Raw genomic sequence first — 22500 nt, 5'->3', positions numbered from 1 at the left:
TTTTTTATGTAAACGCCTGGAAAATTCTCTCTCTCTCTCTCTCTCTCTCTCTCTCTTTCTCTCTCTCTCTCTCTCTCTCTCTCTCTCTCTCTCTCTCTCTCTCTCTCTGGTTAGACAATAAATTCGTGGTGGGGAAATCTTGTGATCAGATTAGTCTGTTCAGACTCGGGCTTTGGAAAAGTGACATTTTTTCCAAGAGTGACTCACAGGGTTTTTACGAGTGATTTGGTTTTTCGAATAATGATTACTCTCAAGTGTTGTTCCCAGAGACCTTCCCACTTATGATGCCAAGATGATACCAAAGTTTTAAGTGTTGCAGAGTGCATCATTCACAATACAGTTGTGCGAACTGAATTCCTCTTTTAGTGTCGGTAAACTTGCTTATTGTACGGGAACACCAGTATTCCATTTAGAGTGAATTTAGCCACGGTGGCTGCTTAATATTTATACACATTGAAAGAGAAAGATGAGGGTAGCAAAGAGAGAACAGATAAAGTGAGTGGTGATGATGAAAAGAAGTTGTTAAGTAAAGAAAAATGACTTTGGGAGGGATGAATGCTAGCATGGAAAAGTTTTTATTCAAATACCGATTTCTAAAGTAAATGTTAAGAACAGTGATTGGGTGGAAGAAGCCAACCAAAATAGGTGAAGCAAGAACGGTCGAGTACAAATTGATACGAAACCGAATGGACCTGAAAACTTGTATGCTAACCACTTTTCTCTAAAATAATTTTGTGTAGGCCTCTGCACCTTCCAAATTTAATACAAATCAACCCGAGTAAAGTGGGTTTTATTCATGATTCCAGGATGGCTGCCAGAAGTCGACTTTTTGCAACCTATAAAATTTTTAACCGCCAGTGGGAATCATTTGACGTTATTTTTGTGATATTTTCATGTCAAGTCCTCTTCAGGAATGCTTTGAAATAGTAGTGACGACATATCCGGAGTTATGAATGACCAATAAATATCTACAGTATAGTTTGGTAAATATGAGAAAACTGATCGTTTGTAGAGCCCTGAGCAACGAGATTGGAAGAATTAATTTCATTCGAAAGATCAAGCCAAAATCTTTATTTTACACTAACATAAACCAATAAGTTAACAATATCGTTAAAAAAAATTAAGGGTTTACTAAGGAGTAAGTACATATAGAGTATTTCCCAATTTCAGAATTTAATTTGCGCGCCAGTTGGCCATGTGCAAACAAAGGCCCACCTTGCAGCCTACGCTTCACTTATGAAACCCAGTGAGAAATTTACTGAGTGTCCAAGGCACTGATGGTACTATTTAACATCTGATTAGTATATTAATCTGTGTCATGCTCTCCATAAATGGGTGCAGTTGTCATGCTCTCCATAAGTGAGTGAAATTTATGCTAAGGATTTCATGAGCTCCATAACTGGCTACGTATGCTCATCTTTCATTGCCGTATGGAACTCGAAATACCTTAGGTAATTTGTCTATCTTTTGAAATGGGATTTGGATATCAACTCCTTAATAAAATCGCCACAAACACAAAGGAAACCCAGAAAAGTCCGATTCTTTATGGAATCGACTCCGTAATGAAATAAAGCAATGTTAAAAAAAGACTGAAGATTACTTGTTAACGTTTTGTCGTGAGCAAGGCGTGTTACAGTATGTTATGTGAATTAAATTTAGATGTTCTTAGAGATAAAACTGATTATTTGCGTTACAGCTTTTGTAGTGTAGACCTACATGATAATATGCTGTTAAAGATCCTTCAGTAAAGCAACGTCAGAACTTACAGCTGTGGCAGTCATTTATATTTTTTCAATATTATGAATTCAGTTCAGTGTTTCATTAATATAGGCCTTGAGTAACTTACACTGAGGCCCCACTTCAGTGAGCCCAATATTTCATGGCAGGGGAAATCATAGAAAATCAATATTACCTTCATGAATTACTAAAGCATCATGGTCTTTACAAAAAAAAATTATTTACACAACTTTTACGACTGAAACATTATACTCAACCGTCTAAAATGGATCAGTATAGAATTACGGTACCCAGATTCAATTTTTACCCCAAAACATTTTCGACGTGTTTGTGTGTTTATATTTGCTTTGGCCTCTGCCGAAAAATAATACTTGTTACCCTAATTCATTTTTTTGGTCTCAGTCACTTTTCACTGGACCAAACTTGGCAGAGTTGAGCATCTCAGAAAGCCAATTTTGGAGTAGTAAAAGGTGCTTGAGGAGGCATCAGGTCTTAGTGAAAGTTAATTATGGCTGTTGAATGCGGTTGGAAGAATTTGAAAAGATAGGCGTTGTTGAGGTAGTTCCTACGTGGAATTGAAAGGAGGAGAAATGTTAAGATATATCTGCACTAAGAAAGTTCAGTATAGATGGTGAGATGACTCAGCGTTTTAGAGGTGGTTTAATCACCTGCTGAGAATGTAGATCCATGCAGATAGGTTGGTGGAAGAGTGTATGATTCATGTGTTGGGAAGTTTCGAGAGGACAACCTCAAAACTTCTGTGTTGAAGCCGTTGCATAGGCGTTGGGACCAAAGGGAGTTCGAGTGTGCAAACTGTTTGTAGTAGACTACTTGCGAGGGATGAGACTCCAGTGCACTTGTAGGAAGCTACTGGTGCAGTCGAACTTTTCTGCACAGGGCTTCGCCCTTGCTTCAGAACTCAGATGATGAATGGTAGTGACTCAGTTTGTTTCCCTTGATATTTTCCTATTTTGAATAAAAACAATCTATATATATACACACACACACACACACACACACACACACATATATATATATATATATATATATATATATATATATATATATATAAAGAGAGAGAGAGAGAGAGAGAAAGACTGTAGAATGAAATGATGAATGTTCATCTTTAAAATTATTCTCACAACTGCATAAGGGAGAGTATCGGTTATCGATGTCATGACAAAATAAAGTGTGTGTGTGTATATATATATATATATATATATATATATATATATATATATATATATATATATATATATATATATATATATTATATATCTATTATATATATACATATATATACTCGTATTTGTGTGTAAATAATAAGCAAAATGCATTTGAATTAAAATGAAATCGTGTGCTTTTGGTGTGTATAATCTTATATTAATTGTGCAAAGGGTTGCACTCCCTTGGGTATAGCCTAACTATAAATAGGCCTTAAAAATGCGATAAAGAAACCCTTGGGTTTAGGGCTATGAGTTATAGATGGTCTCCTGAATTGGGGTGAAGCCACTAAAATGATAGAACTTTTATTCTTAATTTTAAAAGATATTTTGTGGCTAAATAGAATCTTATACCATGTTAAATGAACCAGGCATGTAGCCTTTTTAGCAATCAATAATTTAGAAGTTTTTGTTGTGTGTGAGTTAAATATTGAATATTTTACCTCCTCCGTTGAGGAAAGTATCAGAAGAGTGGACTAGCAATACATATGGAACACTTTTTAGGGAAATTAAACAGAGAGTGTTGCAACGGATTTTAAGTGAAGATTGCCTGCACTCGGGTTTAAATCATTTGCGCTTGTCTGTGTTTATGCTTGTATATGTGGGTCTGTGTTTGTTTGCATACGCACACAAGATGTTACATGCACCTTTGTGCCTTTACTCTGCGTGTGTCTTTAGTCACGCTCGTTATGGCATATTTACAATTTTGTTTCGCATTATATTAAAATGTTTCGTTAAGATAAAACAGAGTGCCGAATTCTTTCCGATTTTTTTCTCTCCAGCCTTAGGGTTAATGCTCACAGACTCCCTCTCTTCTCATTTTGATTTTGTATGTCTTCTTTACAGTAGTTCATTAAATGTAGCGTCCTTTCTTTAATTTGAAAAATTCTTCCCTTTTCCTTGTATTCTGTGTACATTCCGGCATTCCAACCAAAGCCTTAGTGGTATTCTCATTAACATATACTCCCCCTCCATACTCTCTCTCTCTCTCTCTCTCTCTCTCTCTCTCTCTCTCTCTCTCTCTCTCTCTCCGTCAATTTCTCTCTTCGTAGCGAAGTTCAGTTTCTATTTTCCTAATCTCACGTTGTGTGAGGGAGAGGAACCTTTATAAGATTACTTTGGCTACTTGACTTTTACCTCTCTTTTTTCCATTTTTTTACCTCTCTTTTTTCTATTTTTTAAGCTTTCTCTCACTTTCTCCTTTCCTCCTCCACCTCCTCCTCCTCCTCCTCCTCCTCCTCCTCCTCCTCCTAATCTTTTCTGCTCCTCTTGATTTGCATTTTCGTTTAGAAGTTCTTATTTCCACATTTGTTGGGGACAGTTTTTTTTCCGGAGATTGCCAAATTACACGCGTCAGTTTAACTTGCTGGAAAAGATCTATTACCGCCTTTTCTTAATTTGGTCTGCCCTTTAAGTGTTGCCTTTGGGATATTGCTGGACCCAAGAAATTGGGCATATTTTTCTTTCGCTTTTCTAAACACACACACACACATGTATGTATATATATGTGTGTGTGTGTATGAGAGATATAGATAGATAGATAGATAGAGAGAGAGGTGGTGTGCATTTAATAAACTGAGCTGGATGTGATATAAGCTTGACTCTAACAACCAGCTATCTAGTTCCACATGTGATTTTATCATACAGTCCACACATATTGTATAGTACAACTAATGATGAGTCTTTATGTGTTAGTAGCCTAATGTTTGTCGGTCGTATGGGCCAGTACAAAATGAATATTTACATGCAAATCCATATTTTAGGTGTATTTTCATTTCTGTGTTTTAAAGGTTTCAGAGTATGCTCACACAGCAAATTATATGTAAATAATATAAATAATATATATATATATATATATATATATATATATATATATATATATATATATATATATATATATATATATATATATATATATTTTATATATATGTATATATACATATATATTGTACATTATTTGTGTGTGTACCATTACTGTGTAATGTATAAAGTGTATGTTGCATTGTTAAGTACAGACAGCCACTGTCTTTGTTGGTGTAATAATTCCTAGCACCATGTTATTGTTGGAGGGCATATGTGAGCGTCACTAATAACAGTTCTGTCCCTTGCCACAGGTATGTGGGTCCTGGTGACTGTTCTCTTCTTCCAACACCGGATTTTGAGTCAACGCCCCTCCTCCCCCCCTCTTCCAACTCAATCCACGCTTCTCGCCTCTCCCTGTTCTATCCGAGCGGGCGTGATTGGGCGTGGAAGAGAGGCAGGCTCGTGGGCGTTGCAGGTGTGCTTGGAAGCAGTTTTTAACAAAATAAAACTGGGACTCGCCGTGGCAGTACGTATTCTTGATGTGGTCTCCTTTCATTCTTACTTAGCAATTTCCCTTCAGAAGCGGAGCAGAGTAGACAATATGTCTTCGTGCGGGACTCAAACCAGAAGCCAGGTGTAGCTTTTTATCGTTATCGGTTTCGTTGCCATTATTATTCCGTGCTTTATAATTATCTGAACAAAATTATTGTCAACTTAAAGCTCTAACATGCGCATTGTAGAGGTGTTTAAGCAGTTTGCGAAAAATGTCTATTTCTATATAAATATCTATTGTTTTGTTTAACAAAATATAGCGTTCAATTCCCTCCCCCCCCTCCCCCAACAGCTAGTGATTCAGAGAATGAGCAGTTTCTTTTATCCTTTCTCTCATGACGTCACTTTAAAAACAGTTGCAAGGCGTTGGCCCAAAAATGTAGCAAAAACTTCCAGTAGCGAAATGCATTTTGAAAGAGTTTGGGTGATTTCATGTTATCAGTCTATTCTCGTGGATTGTTCACTTTCGTATTTGTCTTTAATAGACTGGAAGCAAAGACTATTATTGGCGTAGTTTGCTTAATAAGTAGGAATTATTATTGTAAATTATGAGCAGATTACGAGTATTATTATCCTTGAATTACCCTGATTATAAAGGAGTGCCTTGCGTGAGTTTGCTTTTAATTTCCTTTGTATAGAAGATATTGGAAATGAATAGCAGTATGACGACATATTTTAACTCCCTAGCTTTTATTTATTTTCATACTTCCTTTGATAATCTGATTGACTGCCGAGTGTCTGATTGACTGTCGAGTAGATTATTAGGAATAAACTGCCATATGAAGAAAGAGACACGTGTCGGAAGGTACAGTGGATTCCTGACGAACGTCGCTATAAAATCAATGCTCTATCGGAACACGTGACAACCCTCCCGTGCCTAATTCTCAAGTGCCTATGCACCCATTCACCAATTGTGTGACGGTAATGCCCCTCAGGGATATGCACTCTGCGCACACTTTATCCTCCACGGTTCTGCTCCTAATTGGGTTTCACCGACATTCGCTTGAACAATGCACGCCGGGTACAAGGTATAGAACATTTTCCACGCACGCACCTGAAATTTACTTCAAAGATGTAGTTGTAGCCATTTGCAGACACTGCACACACATGTACACCCACATACACACACACACACATTATATATATATATATATATATATATATATATATATATATATATATATATATATATATATATATATATATATATATATATATATATATATATATATATATATATATATATATATATTATTATATATATATATATATATATATATATATATATATATATATATATATATATTACTTGTACAGTTACACCATCAAATAGAGGGGAACTGTCTTTTTATGGGCAAGACCTAAAAGGTGTTATTGCGTGTCATGTCGGTAGTTATTTAGACCAGGTTGCACGCTCTTTCAAAGGTTCCAATCCTCATATTTTGAGATTTGATTTTGCTTTCGTGTCTAACGAGGGTTGTCAGCCCTGTCTTCACTTTGCCATTTGTATTTCGAGAGAGAGAGAGAGAGAGAGAGAGAGAGAGAGAGAGAGAGAGAGAGAGAGAGAGTACCTGCCTTCTTAACACCTTCAAATTATATACTTCCATTACATGTTAACATTGGACGCCCTGCTTGTGCGTTTTAACTGTTGGTAGTTACACCTAACGGCCCAGTGGTTGAACGCCCGCAGTGTGTTCAGTTTCCATGATGCATTTTTAATTCTGCAGTTCTTTTCGTTAGAATATCTACCTTCGAGTAATACCTTCAGTCTTTCCTTGACATTTTCCTCCTTGAGTAGTGGACTTGCCTATTTCCCCCTTGTCCGTCCTTGTAAGAAATACGGTCCCCCAACCTTCCTTCTCCCTCATGCAATAATGTTGTTTGTCCCTGGTTTTCCTACTTTTCCTTCTTGCAATATGGCTGACCTGGTATGACGTCAGAGAAGGGGTGGTTACGTTCTCTATAATCATCATCTAATTTACATCGGCGTGTGCGTGTCCGTGCGCTGTAATGCCTACCCCATGAATCACTTTTATTGTCCTAATAGCACTTAAAGGCTATCAAAAGGAATTCGGGGGAAAGAGGCGGTTGGGTGGGTAGCTGTAATGAACTGCCTACCCTGTCCAACCTCCCTCTTTCTTCCTCACCCCTCTTCCTCCCTCCCTCTCTCCCTCTTTTCTCCTCTCTCTGTCCCGTGTTGTGTCACACGTCTCTTCCTTTTCTCCCCTGGCTATCGCCTCTTGTTTTCCTCTTGGCGCGTCTCATGTCAGAATAAAATCAGCAGAATTATGTTGAAAATAATAATCAATGTAAACAGTACCATTTTAACAATTACTATTCCTCACTTATATTTTTAGTTCGATGTATGCAATGCGGGTTCTGAGTCACTGTCCATATAATTTTGAGACCTTTGGTCGTTTCATTGGAACATCACGACAAGAACTAGTAATAACACTGATGGTTGATCCGCAGCACAGTTAATAAGCCATTGATGCTATTGCAACCATGGGGTCCATTTGTTAAAAAACGACAACAATGGAGTGTTTATGTATTGCATGATCCCGTTTATGTGATGGATATCCCTTAGACTCCGTTCTACCGTTTGTTTGTTTGTTTGTTTGTTTGTTTTGGTCTTTTGGCGAAAGGACGTCGAATATTGGGGTCATTTTCGTTGCCAGGGTCATCGTATGTTGAAGAGTAAGGTCAGGGCGCCGACAGCCGTTTGTTTATCAGAATTTTATCGGCTGGATTACGTGGCTCGCTTGTTTTATGGGAGTCCAGAAGCCATAAGAATGTGCCCGAATTTCTTATTTGCTGCTTGTGTCCTCATAAATATTTTGTATATAATTATGAGTATGACAGGTAATTGTTGTAAGGGGTTTGTAACCTTTTCGAAGAAATATAAGAATGAATATATTAAAGGGAAAAGCTGGTAAAGAAGGCAGGAAGGGAATGATTGAGGAGTAGAATCAGAAAATGAGATTGCTTCATGATAATGAATTAGGATTTTTATCAGAAGCGCAATCCATTGTTTGACCTAATTGACATGGGTTTATTACTACGCAAATATATACATATATACCTATTTCCCATTCTTTCTCGGAAGATAAAAGTTTATTCGCCTTGCTTTTTGCCTGTTATGACCGTGTGTTTTTCTTCATTTTTAAATACAGTATATTATTTTACTGTTTATGTAGGACTGATTCATCATAAGTCAAAAGGCAAGGAAAACTGTCTTCAGAATTCCAGATGTATTTACAGCGGATGGTCCCAAAAGCCACAAAAACTAGGCTATTGAGTCACTGGTGTTCAGTTGAGGTGATAAAGTTAAGTTTCAATGCACCGTTTAGGCTCTTCCTGTCCAGAGATCGCATTTGGTAGCGTTCAGTCTGAAAGCGACGCGATTTGTCTGAATTGTGCAAACTGTGCTGGTCATCCTGTCTCTGTCTGATGGCTTGTACCCTCGTCTTTTCGTGTTTTAGTCGTGACTGATGATATCCTGTCGTGCCTCGATTCTGCGCTCCCTGTGTATTTTTGTGGATTATGTAATGTAACGGGAGTACAGTAGGTGGTGAAGGTATTACGTTACCGGTTTAGTGTATCCCTGACATGGGAAGTGCCTCATGTAGTTTCTTCAAAATGTTGATTTGTGTCGTTGCATATTTTTTACTTGATAAATTTGTCAGCGCCTCTTCAGTTTGTATCGTCTTATATTGCACCCTGTCATAGAAACACTGCATTTCCTATCAAAGTAGAACGTAAGTGCGGTAAAAGAAATATCTGTATGGAGCTCATTGTTTTGGCAATACATTCATTATCCTTTTACGCACGTAAGCTTCGTGTTGAAGATGATTAAGCTGGATTAAACGTAACCCGTCGTGTTCCAGGTGACATAGAGCTAATTTTCCCTTAAGGCGGGTACATCTGATTGAGGGGAGACGTTAGGTAGACGGGAAAGCCGGAAAGGGTGGTGGGTGGGGGTTAAGGGGAGGGGAAAGTCTAGGGGATACCAGTGAGACTGGACCAATACCTTCGACCTGCCTAGCGATATTGAAAGCTGATAAAATGGCTTGAGTTTAGGGGCCGATAATTGGAGCCCTACGTCGGTGCTTCTTGCCGTCCCACGGGTATGGATAGTAGGAGTTTCAGGCAGAGGGGAACTATGCAGGAGGAAAGAAGTGAGGGAGAAAGGGAAAAATAGCATGTCAGGGGTTAAGGGCAAACGGGTAAATGAGAGAGATAGGAAGAAAAGGACAAGCTGAGGAAATGAGGGAAAAAAGTAAAAGTGAGGAAAATAAGAGGGAGGACAAATAAGGGGTTCGAGTTACGGGACACTCAATTCACGGGATGAGGAGGGAAAAAGGATGAGAGAGAAAAATGAAGAAGGGAAAATGGTCATTCTGGGGTTAATGGGGAAATTAGACGTTATGAAATTAATGTCAAGAAAAGTTCAGAGGAAGTGTATATGTGATGGAAGAAAGGGGGAAAGGACATTGAAGGAAACCGAGAGGAAACACGCCTTTTTCTTTCTGTAGCCTTTCTTTGCCTAGCAACCCAAAGAGAGAATGAAATATTTAGTGAAAATGTTGGAAACGGTGGACTTAACGAAACCTGCTGACAACCACCAAAATGATAAACTCGCTCATTTTCATGCTATTGATTATTAGTTATATCATTATGCATTGATAGTTTGTCTCGGGTTTGATGCGTAACATGAACATATTCCTGGTCGATAGGAAGGTAGTTGCATACGTACTCTTGACTTAGGGGAATAAATACAGAATTTTTTCTAACTTCAGTGTTTCCAAGGGTTACACTAGAATTCATTCCTGATGGAGAATAATTATATATGGTGAATTTTATTTGCTCTCTCTCTCTCTCTCTCTCTCTCTCTCTCTCTCTCTCTCTCTCTCTCTCTCTCTCTCTCTCTCTCATTGTTCACTAAAAGATTAACGACTTATTGCATTGGGTCAGTGCTCAAGCCATTTCCTAATTGTGTTAAGACTTTGATACCTGGAAAGTGGGTTGTTAATTGATTATTTCGTTCTCTATTTTTATAAACTGGTATAAGATTATTTTTCCCAATGTTGTTACATGTGCTTTACGGTGAGGGCGTAAACACATTCTCTCATAAATATGAAATCATTCTATTTAAAAAGTTTACGATATTGAGTGGTGTTAGTTACGTGAATTTCTAACGTGAATAACAACGATTGAACAATGTTATAGTTACATACACATTACGTACACACATACGCATATATATATATGCATGTGTGTATGTATGTGTGTAAATATGTACGTATGTTTAAGTCTTTCCATTTTCTTATAGTAGATTAAAATAACCATTTCCGTATCATCACCTGTCTCCAACAAAACCTACAGTCGCTTGGTAGCAGCGTGAGGAATGTCGATGGAATTGGTAATACTCTCTTAGGAAGAGCTTGTTGGTATGGGGTCATCCATGAAGGAGGGGGAGGGGAGAGTTGATTGGGAAGGAGGGAGGACCCTGTTTCGGGGACGAGGGGAGACGGGCGTGTTCAAGTGCTGATCTTGGTTAGTGCAACCATCTAAGGGAAGAATGAAAAAAAGAGAGAGAGAGAGAGAGAGAGAGAGAGAGAGAGAGAGAGAGAGAGAGAGAGAGAAGCACTTGCAGATGCTCTTCAATATAGATTAACTATTGAGTGGAAAGGGAGCCAGAACTTTTAAGTCAGTGGAAATTCTCTCTCTCTCTCTCTCTCTCTCTCTCTCTCTCTCTCTCTCTCTCTCTCTCTCTCTCTCTCTCTCAAATTTTCCAAATTAGTCCTATATAAAATTGCATTTAGTTCAATCTTTTATTAATACATATGACTGAATTGTGCGATTTTTCAAGATTTAATTACCAAATACTTATGAATTGTGAAGGACATAGTGAAGAAATAGCCAGTTTTCTTGAGATAAAGAGGTGAATGTATTGAAATAATTGGAATTTTTTTATAAGTAATCTATAAAATAGTTTTGGCTTAAGAATGTCGACAGTAGCCAAATCGTGTTGAAGGATAAATAGTATTTTCAAAACAATAAGTAGGCGGTTAATGATAGAATATATTTGTAAGAGATTATCTGTAGTTTCTAATAATACTCTTCTTCAAGATTCCAAGATTATTTAGCTTAATTATTCAAAATCATAATGTAAGGATAGTAAAGTGACTCGGTTAATTAATGACGTAAATTATGTGTATTTTAACTTTTGTTTTGAAGAGAATTACGTTTAAGATGGAGCCAGTTTGATTTAAGTGACGACAGGATTTAATGAAGTTTGTACATCGGATTACGCTTTAGCTCAACGGGGAAACTTAGAGGTTGTCTCTAGTCGGTGATTTCTTGAAAGGAGGAAGAAAGTGGTACTTGTCGGTAATCTTTCGGTGGTAAATGTTTCAAGGTTGACAGTGAGTTAAGGGGATTGTGGAGGATTTTTGTCAATCATAGCGAGAATCGTAATATGGACTTCCATAATACGATTATATAGCCATAGACTTTGGAATGCTACCCGTGCCCTTGTGTTTCTCTGATCTTCCTCGACTCAAGATGGCTGGTATGATGCGTATACTTCGTTAGACGTAACTGCTTCTCAACCCTTGACTCCATCTGCAGCAACACTTGAATGGGAGTTAGGGTTGGCCTGTCGACCGGTGTATTGAGAGAGATTTTTTTTATCTGGAATTGATTAGCCATTCTCGTCTACTAAGCGTTTGGAAGGTTCTAGAAAACAATAAGTATTCAAGGAATAGCAGATATCTTTGTAACAAGGGGCGATATTTGGTGCTCCCCACTACGAACGGTCCAGTACCCATCGAACAACTGCAATCAGTATCTATGATTTTTCACTGCGAAAGCGCTCCGGTGCACTGCTTTGAAGTGCGCATGTGAATGCTCAACGCCCAGCTAAATACAATGAAGTGCTCTAATCCTTTATGCTTGAGGGATTTGTTGCACATTTTGAAAGGATTCAGTAATTATTTGGCTTTTATTTTTTTTTGGGGGGGGTGTGGTCCTGCTTGCCTCGCTAGAGATTTTTTAATATATTAACTACAACAGAGATGTTTTGGATGTGAGTAATGCATGCTCTTTCGCAGTGTTTGGGAATTTTATATATATATATATATATATATATATATATATATATATATATATATATATATATATATGTGTGTGTATATATATATGCATATATATGTATGTATATATATATATATATATATATATATATATATATATATATATATATATATATATATATATATATATATATATATATATTATACATACATACATACACACACAAAAACATTTTCAGGGGTGTGAGTGAAAATCCAAAAATTTTACGTGTATCATACATGGAACTTAGTTATTTTGGTAGTGTTATTTTTGTAACCAATGCTAACTCACTCTTGCAATATATACTCATCAGCGCACGCTTAGTAGATGTGCTTGTGAATCACATTTTTTACATGTACGTTAATTTTCATCATTATAATTACCTTCTTACTTGCTTACATATAGTATTTCGTAGAAAAGATAAAACGTAAAATGTATTCATCTCTATATAAAGCGAGTATCTATGTCTGTGTGATCGTATAAATCCTTCCAAAAGAAAGTAAAGTTTGAAATCCTAAGATAAAAGAATTTTGAATTTGCCCGGTTTGGGCTTCCTGCGTTGCTCTAAAGCCTAAAAATCAAAATAATGACAAGTAGCATTTTCTCCACAGGTGGGTCTTGCAGGTTTTTTGAATAATAATAATAATAATAATAATAATAATAATAATAATAATAATAATAATAATAATAATAATGAGATATGTATACAGATGAAAATGGGTCATTATAAAATAGAGTAACGCCACATCATTTGCTTTGTTGGTGCAGCGTATTGTCAACATCATTATTGCACATTCTTTCCTCAGCGTGACAAATTACCTTTATCGTTACTGCAATATAAATCATACCGCGACTGATTGGTTAGTTTCAAATGAGAGAGACGGAAGGTGGGACACAGATTTTGGTACAAAGTAAAACTCCTCTGTCGCATATATATATATATATATATATATATATATATATATATATATATATATATATATATATATATATATATATATATATATATATATATATATATATATATGTGTGTGTGTGTGTGTGTGTGTATGATACGTGCGCGCTTCACCATACGTCTTTCAGAAGGGGTGTGGCCGGAATGGTAGATAACTTGGATGTGTGTATGGTTTTGTTAGTGAGCACACAACCATGATTTTGTTTTTCGTAATGTAGTAGAGAGAGAAAATTAGAGATTTTGTTTTTTTATAATAATGAAAGCAGGAAACGAACTGCGGTAATGATTTTTGAGCGTGAAGCTCCCTTGTGATTGGACACACACCGAAGCTCAGTAATGTAGCACTGCGTCATTGGCAACCACTGAATATTGTAATCGTTTGACGGAGACAACAGAAACGGGGAAATGAACAGCTCAGGTCTAGGCTAGGCGACTTGAAGCGGGTACGATTTTGCCTCAAGGTGAATTACCCATTCGTAGTGGCCTTGTCCTATTATATAGTTTCTCTTCTCTCTCTCTCTCTCTCTCTCTCTCTCTCTCTCTCTCTCTCTCTGCGCTGAATGACAGATACTCTGGTTCCTTGATTGGATCCCATGCCTTCTGAATTCTGTAAACGTCGATATCTTCTAGATTTATTTTCCTGGGTAAACAGTTGAGTAGTTTTGTTGAAAGGTTTAAGAAGAAAGGCGGCCTGGTCTATACTCCGAATTCCTGGTTTGCTTCCTTGGAGCCAGTTCACAGTCAGGAAAATTGATCTGGGCATCAGGAAGTTCATTGATGTGAATTGCACGTGGAAAGGATTCGATGTTTATCTTTAATTACCTTTTCGTGTTCCTTCGTTGCGTGAATCACGCCTTATTTGAGGTTGATTTAATACTTTCAGTCTGATGAATAAGTAATTTACATATAATTGCAGATTATGTAATTATGGCCTACACCGTAGCTTATGCCTTTGTACCCCTTTTCAACGGAGAACCGCCATGATCGGCCACATGAATTTTTTTTTTTACATAGCTGTAATTAAGTGTGTGCGTCAGATTTGTCCTTTCCGGAGCAAGGATTATTCTTGTTCAAGTGATTCGTAATTTGTGTTAACCGGTGCGCAGTTGATTGCATCACTTATTTTTTATGCTTAGCCGAAGGGACTAGAACGTCCTTGCCCGTATGTTGCCCAGGGGCAAAAAAAGAGGGATTGAAGCTCAGGGAGGGTAAATTATTAAGTATTCTAAATAAACATGCGTTGAGTACAGTTAACTAGGATTGTGAGGGAAAACATCAAATGCTAAGTAAGGGAAGTCACCAGGAGTGCGGAAATTTGAACAGCTTTCGGGTTCATTTGAATTTCCTCGAATTCACCAGTGAGACAGGGACAGTTTGTTTCGAAGTAAAAGGTGTAGGTTATTTTATTGTATGTATTTATACATAATGTTCGCGTGCCCGCAGTATGTGCATACGCGCACAACTATTCCTTGTTGGGACCCCATCCACTGCATTGTAGTTTGCATGTCAAGGCGCGTGAATCTCATTTGGAAATTTATCATGATAATCAGATTATCCGTTTAGGTATTACTCTTTGGAATTGTCAGTTGGCCTTGTATCATGAATTAAGTCCATTATGTGCATTCGGTAATATTTTTCAGCCTACGACATTATATTGTTTTTTTCTTATCTACTGAAAGTTTATCTTATGTAGTATTTGGATGGATTGAAAACCATGGCCTAAGAAAGAGCAGCTACAACAGTTGGGATGTTGTTAGATCTCTTAAAATTACCCATTAGATGGGAGTGTTTTATTTAAGTATTCCTTTTCTAAGAAGTAGATTTGTTACCAAATGTATCCAAAGAATGGTTATTTTATTAGAATTATTATTTTGCTCCAAAGGTTTCGATACTTATGATGACAGTGTAAAGAGTGTTCTGTAAATTTTTATGTGGCATTTGTTTCATTATGAATAGGATTTTCATATTTGATTTCATGATTTCATATGTAACCGAGGTACAAGCAAAGACAATCACATTGTGCCAATAGAAGGCAAAATATAAGAATTTAGTATGGATAAGATAATTGGGGATGGTTACGAATAGATAACCAGGTTTTCCACTTGAAAGGAGATTAAAGCAATTCAGAAACTTGAATTAAAGAAAAAGGCGACTTATCGAATTGCTAGTTAAGATGGATGAGTTTTGATCTGTTGTTTATTGAAGGCACTTCATAACATAGTTCCAGTATTTTCATATTAGGTAACATTGAATGTGGTGAATTGAAGACCTTTTTGTAAATTGATCAAAACCTTTGATGGCGATCGGTTTGGTTCTTTAAGGTCAAGAAAATTTGAAAGGAGAGAGAGAGAGAGAGAGAGAGAGAGAGAGAGAGAGAGAGAGAGAGAGAGAGAGAAATTGTACTTTTACTCTCTTTGCTGGAATAAGGCGTGGCACAACAGGAACTGTGTGATAATTTGCCTCCAACCGTTTTATTGTAGTTTCATTCTGTATTTTCATCATAAGAGTTTTCTTATTTCATATACATTTACTTGAGATAGATAGATAGAGAGATAGACAGATAGTCAGTAGTTCTACATATAGCTGAGAGTGAGGTAAGACGTCCTCAGAGAGAGCGCTATGTAGTGGCAGGCTGACCATTTGAACTGATTGGAATACCCGTAATCTGACCACTCCATTGCATCATAGACACCCGAAACGGGCACCATTCGGCTTGATTGGATGTGATAAGGCTGTCTTTAGATTAATGAGGAAACTAGGCTACAGCTACGGATGTCATCGCCTCTACGAGGTAATTGCCATAATGATAAGCAAGATGGCTCTCTTAAGATGGCCATTCGGGGAGAAGAAAGGTAGTCTAGTAATCTAAGGGTGGGCTGTGGAGAGAGAGAGAGAGAGAGAGAGAGAGAGAGAGAGAGAGAGAGAGAGAGAGAGAGAGAGAGAGGGTTAGTAAGTGTTCCTAGGAACAGATAGGGAAGCCCTCGGAAAGGGCTGTGAGGGGAGGGGAAGGAAGAGCCCTGGAGGATGAAATCCTGAGTAAAGTGGAAGACAATAAAAGCGACCACTTGACCCGCGGGCGTCATCTTCTAGTGGCAGGCATTGATTCCTGAAACTCGAGAGGCCCCTGTGGACTGCCACGCCACTTCTTGGTGCGCACCGCCGTCGTCGCCTCTTGTCATTTGTCGCAAGTATGTAATGGAATTGGGCTGCGCGGCATCTCCTGAGACTCGCTACAGATCCTCCGGAGTAGCACGATGAAAGGATGGTTTCCTGGTCTGCACTCCTCTATTATTAAGTCTTGCACTGGTTGATCATGTCATTTTCCATTTTTTAGTATTTTCTCTACCTGTGTTTTTCGATGCAGTTTTTTTCTGTACACAATAAAGAAAACTGGAAATTAAAACCCTGACTGTGGCCTTTCAGTATCTAAATGAAATAATAAACTCTTGGCAGTGTTGGGAGACCCCGTGAAAACACTTTGTCGCAAACTCTTGACTATTTCCATAGAGGGAAAACTGTTTTGAACTTACCTTGGTTCACATAGCCTTTATATGATGATTATTATAATTTTAATAGTTCTTAAGCCCTTTTGAATCTCCTTTGCGGAACGGTTTGCAGATTCCCCATCAAGATTTTGTCCTCGTTGAGAGTGAAAGCATAAAAGTTCTCGTGAATTGGTTCCTATGTTGCAAGTGATATTCTATTTACGACTATGCGCTATTCCAGATGAAGATCATTAAAAGAAATAGATATCTTACTGAAGCGGTAATGCATATGTTGAGTTTTATTGTCAGATGTAAAAATCGCCCCCAAAAGCAAAAGCTTTATTTCATAGCTCAGATCTTTCATCAATCCTTCTTTGAACGTGTACCATATTTTCACCGAAAGCAGGTCCAGGATATTAAAATCAAAGGCTCAGTTGACGGCTTGTTGTAATTATAAAGAAATTCAGTTATTCACTGATTTTATTCAGCCCTACCTTTGGGTATACCAGGAAGGCGGATGTGTTAATATTATATTGCTTGTTACTCTCTAGGGAAGCTTTCATGGAGAAGAACGAGAAGGTTTTAAGGGATATAAAAGAGAACCAACAATGCAACCTAAAACTTGAGTAAATGAAGCAGCTGGAGATGTAAGTTGAAAAGCATATTTAGAATTTGCGGTAATTATCTCCCTTATTTTGCCTTCACATAACTCTTTCAGCAAACATACAGTTTTTCATATAATACCTAATGGACAACTTCCCGTTTCCTCTGTATCAAACCCGAAAGGGACAGGTTCGAATCTTGGCCAGGATTCGAACACACATAAAATATAATAGTTTTGTCGTTTCCTGAGTAAAGTTTCCCCTTTCGTAAACTTAATAAATAAATTGGAATATCATTATCATTCACTGTGGCTCAATCTTAAATTTATTCACACAAAGGACTAGATAGGTCAAAAAGGATATTGTTCTCTCTGTTCTATTTTGTAAAGTCTGTAGTTAGAAGTTTTTGAAGATGGCGTTTCATAACTGTTCACTTCTCCGTAACGTAGAAGGTCGCACTAATTAAGGTTCCGATTTGTACGAAGAAGGACGTTCATTTCTCAAAAAGGGATGAACGTTATTCTTTCCAGTTCTATGTCTCTTTTTGGTGCTCCCTTTCCTTTCTTTTGGGGCTTTAATTTTTTGTTCTTTGTAGAAGAACAGTGAAGCCGTCCTTTACTTATACCAGTTTTATGAAAGTAAATCGGACAGGCCAAAACAAATTTACATTCGGTAAATATCTGGCTTTCTATACAAAGGTTTTCATGCCATTCCTCAGAAGTTTGTACGAGAAGTAGTACTGACTGATACGATGTCAGTGGTAATATACTTCGTAGTCATACGAAAGCACGAGACATTGTGTTCTTGTGAACATTTTTCCTTAGAGTAAAATGGGTGAAAATCCGTATTCTTTCGCGAAGGCAGTTACTTTTTAGCTTAATCTGTTGAAGGACGTGGACACTTTTTTTAATGAATTTTGCCAGTGTTGTTTCTTTTCATCATGAAAAATACTTTGTTACAGTGAGCCAATTTATAATGTATGGATTTGTTGTTACTTCATGAAAAAGTTTTTTTTATTTTTCACTAAATTAAGATATTTTTCTGTACTCGTTCTGAAGATATTGTAAATAGGGAAAGAGTATTAATGATAAGGTTTATTTGTCATTGAAAAAAATTTTTTGCTCTACGAGACAGGAAAGTATTGAAAATCGTCCATTTAACGGTGACAAAATTGACAAAGCTTTTTTCCAATACAGCTGTCTTTCATATATATTTTAGGATAAGCATGATGGAATTTTAATTAGAATTTCAACTTCAGTTAGAGGCAATGACATTACGACAAAATACTTTAGTTAGAAAAATTGCTTTCGTCTAACGTGTATCCTGAAAACGCTTCCAATGATTTTATTAGAGAAACAATTTCAATGTCTGATGGTCGTGAAAAGCGCTAAAATGAGTGAGAACATTTTATGGTGTAAAGCTGTTGTCGGTAAGAAATATTGTTTTTATTTGATAGCATCACTTTCTCGTGATCTTAAATGGAAAAATAAAGTCCGCAATAGTATATATGTACGAGTATATTGCTATATACAGGGCTAATTAAGTTGGCGAAAGCTTCCTGTATATAGCAGTATACTCGCACATACATACTATTGCGGACTTTATTTTTCCAATATTGTTTTTATTCATACATTGGTTTTCTTGAAATATTCTATCTTATTTATCCATATTTTATTTTGTTTATAACATTTTACTGTTTTCATATAATGCAGAATGAATGAAGTTGTGTAAATATAGTTATTGTCTTCATTTAATAAATAGCTCTGGAGTCTCGTTTGGTGTTCAACAATATAATTAGGGTCTTAATAATTCAGTTAGTTCAGTTTCTTGTTCTCCGTCGATTTATTTACGATAACAAGAGTGTTCAGCTGTGCACCGACTCCTACAATATAATTGGTCGTTAAGTCTGACTATGGTAAGTCCTTCAACTTTTATAAAGTGCGTTCAGGTGTAACCTCAAAGATCTGTATGTTTTCGTTTCAAATACAGTCTGTTTGAAAGGGTATTTAGCTGAGCTGAATATTTTCAAGAAAGGGGATTACACACACACACACACACACACACACACACACACACACACACACACACACAGGATTAGCTGAGCTGAATATTTTCAACACACACACACACACACACACACACACACACACACACACACACACACACACACACACACACACACAGTCTGTTTGAAAGGGTATTGAGCGGAGCTGAATATTTGCAAGGAAGGGGATTACACAAACATACATATAACATGTTTGCATATATATATATATATATATATATATATATATATATATATATTTTTAATAACCACTCAGGAAACGTTTGTCACTATAAGGCATAGATCCAAATGAAGAAAGAAATGAAAATATTCTCCCTCCATTTGGATCTGGGCTTAATAGTGACAAACGTTTTCAAGTGAAGAAATTGAGAAGTTAAGAGAGCATTGTGGTTATTAAAAATTAGGTAAGTATAGGTACCTGGTGAAAAGTTACCATTGGATTCTATATATATATATATATATATATATATATATATATATATATATATATATATATATATATATATATATAATATATATATATATATATATATATATATATGTATATATAATATGTGTGTGTGTGTAATGTAAAATATTCATACATGGCTTTCCCCACATATTTATTTACCTATGATAACCATTGGAACAGCATCTCTTTCTAAGGCATCTTTAGAAGCAACGCATGAGAGCTTTAGTAAGGACTTTGACACTATTAACGAAGACGAGTGTCTGTGTAGATCTGTTAAAGCATTTAGATCTGTTGAACTGAGCCTGGCTATAAGCATGTAGTGATAGGTGCATCGAAAAATGTGCGAGAAAGTCGAGAAGCTGAGATGTCATCGAGGCTTTGATGTGTGTATGTATATATATATATATGTATATATATATATATATATATATATATATATATATATATATATATATATATATATATATATATATATATATATATATGTGTATGTGTGTATGTATATGTATATGTATATGTATGTATGTATGTGTGTGTGTGTGTGTGTGTGTGTGTGTGTGTGTGATTTTCTGCGTGTGAGATTACTCATAATCTAAGATCTGTAAAGGTCTTATGAATTTGGAGCCAATATCTGGATGGCACCTGTTTTAGGTCTTCTTTTTTTGTGGAAGAGCAGGAGGCGTTCCTTTTTATTTACCTGTTTTTATATGTATTCCGTGATGTTTCGTAGAAATGATGTCTTATTGCCTTATATGCTCCCAGACGCATTTGGCAAACAGAACTAGAAGGGTTTCAGCTCGGCTCTCGAGGATGGATGTGTTGATTCCTTCTAGAGGCACTTGCTCTTCAGGCACCTGTTCTGGAAGTGTAAGCCTCCGCGTAGGGATTGGTGCATCAACTCCCACTCACAGTTGCTTGAATTTCAAGAGACGTGCTTTGAAAATCTGAATTTTCCATTGAAGGAAAGTATTTATTGTGAACTTGACACACCTGTGCATTTAATGCCCAAAATCTCTTTGTACAAAGGCAGTTATATCTTTATACACCGGAGGAGGAAAGTCCATTTTTATTTTTCCAAATACTTGTCACTTCGTAAGTTACGTGAAGGTCCATTTGTCATGCGTGGCACTGAATTCGGACGGCATGCTTCCTTTTACTACCTTAATACATTGGCCTTGCAGGACATTGGTTTCGTAATTAATTACTGTTTCCTGAATGAACGCTGAAGGTTTTTGCACCGGCTAGCCTTTGCAGTCGTGACGGCTTTAGTGCAGAACAGATAAATAGAACAAAGAGTGAAAGCGACAGGTAGCAGGTGCGCTTGTTCTAGGCAGTTCTGTCTGGCTTTGTGTTCTCCCTTTACCGTTCTGGAACGATGTCGGCTGACTGGATCGCTGTATGCATCATAATCGGAAGACGCATGGCGCCTATCATTCTGTATGATATGACGGGTATTTATTTATATGATTATATGGAAGTGTGAAAGTATTCATTTTAGAAAGTGTGGAGGTGTCGACGAGGTTCGTATGTTACCGTGACTTACCTGTCTGAGCTCCACCAATATTACCTTTCTGCATTAGCACTCCTCTGTTAGCCACCATTGATTATACGATTTTTTTCACGATTTTTTTTTTTCATTAAAGCTGTCAAATATATTGCTTCATTGTTTTGTTATATATCTTAGTATCTTTTACTATAAAATTGTAGAAATTTGTTAATGTGTGATATAATGGCTAAAATGGTATAGTGGGTATGGTGCAGCAGGTGTGCGCTCAGGTGTGTGGTTTAGCAGAGCTGATGAAATATTCACTAGGTATTCATTGATCCAAACACGCACAAACACACAAACACACAGGGAACTCGTCTCCTTCGACCAACGCCTCCTCCTCCTCCTCCACCACCACCACCACCACCACCAACGCATTTTTCTTACTTTTCTATTTCCTCTTTTTCCGTTGTTCTCTTTTTAATCCTGTTCCTTGAGGTGTTCCATTACGTGTGCTTAAGCTGTTCTTTGAGCTTCGTTTAATGGATATTAAATTTTGCCCCTCTGCGTTTGCTCAATTCTTAACATTTATTTTGCTTCTTTCGTTCTCGCATATTTATGCCGCCGTGTTATTCGATTTTCACGCGATGAAATCCCCCTGATTTTGATTTAATTCATCTTTACAACTATCGCTTTCTGAGGAGGCATCAGTCATGCTTTGAAAGAAAGTTTCAGAAGTTGTTAAATTCCTGCATTTAATTTGATTAAAAATGTAATTTAGTCGTGACAGTATGAGCGAGTTTGTACGTATACTTGGTGGGTTGGGAAAGAGAGAGAGAGAGAGAGAGAGAGAGAGAGATTTGACCCTCTCCTTGTAAACTGGGCGTTTCTTAAAAAAAAATTTAGTTATGGCATTTGCAGGAAAAAAAACCGAAAGGCTGTGCAAATTCTCCCGAGGACCTAAGCATTGGAGAGAGAGAGAGAGAGAGAGTGAGAGAGACACG

At 37.0% G+C, this 22500-nt stretch overlaps 1 protein-coding gene across 11 annotated transcripts in view; it reads left to right on the top strand.

Moving 5' to 3' along the window:
- The window catches only part of cpo (couch potato), a 329161-nt gene that overhangs the window by 246865 nt on the left and 59796 nt on the right, over window positions 1-22500 (top strand). For 7 of the 11 annotated variants that reach the window (XR_010857445.1, XM_067128852.1, XM_067128851.1 and 4 more), the window contains exon 2: window positions 5054-5074. The exons of 3 other annotated variants lie outside the window; for them this stretch is intronic. Coding sequence is in view for 7 of the 8 variants with exons in the window: in XM_067128852.1 (XP_066984953.1) it covers window positions 5054-5074 (21 nt within the window). In the remaining variant the exon portion in view is untranslated. The remainder of the gene's footprint in view (window positions 1-5053; window positions 5075-22500) is intronic. One more of the 11 variants, XM_067128846.1, reaches the window with a different exon arrangement.

The sequence above is a fragment of the Macrobrachium rosenbergii genome, chromosome 27 (genome assembly GCF_040412425.1).
Source record: "Macrobrachium rosenbergii isolate ZJJX-2024 chromosome 27, ASM4041242v1, whole genome shotgun sequence".
In the NCBI taxonomy this organism is placed as follows: domain Eukaryota; kingdom Metazoa; phylum Arthropoda; class Malacostraca; order Decapoda; family Palaemonidae; genus Macrobrachium; species Macrobrachium rosenbergii.
This window is presented reverse-complemented; position numbering and strand designations above follow the sequence as displayed.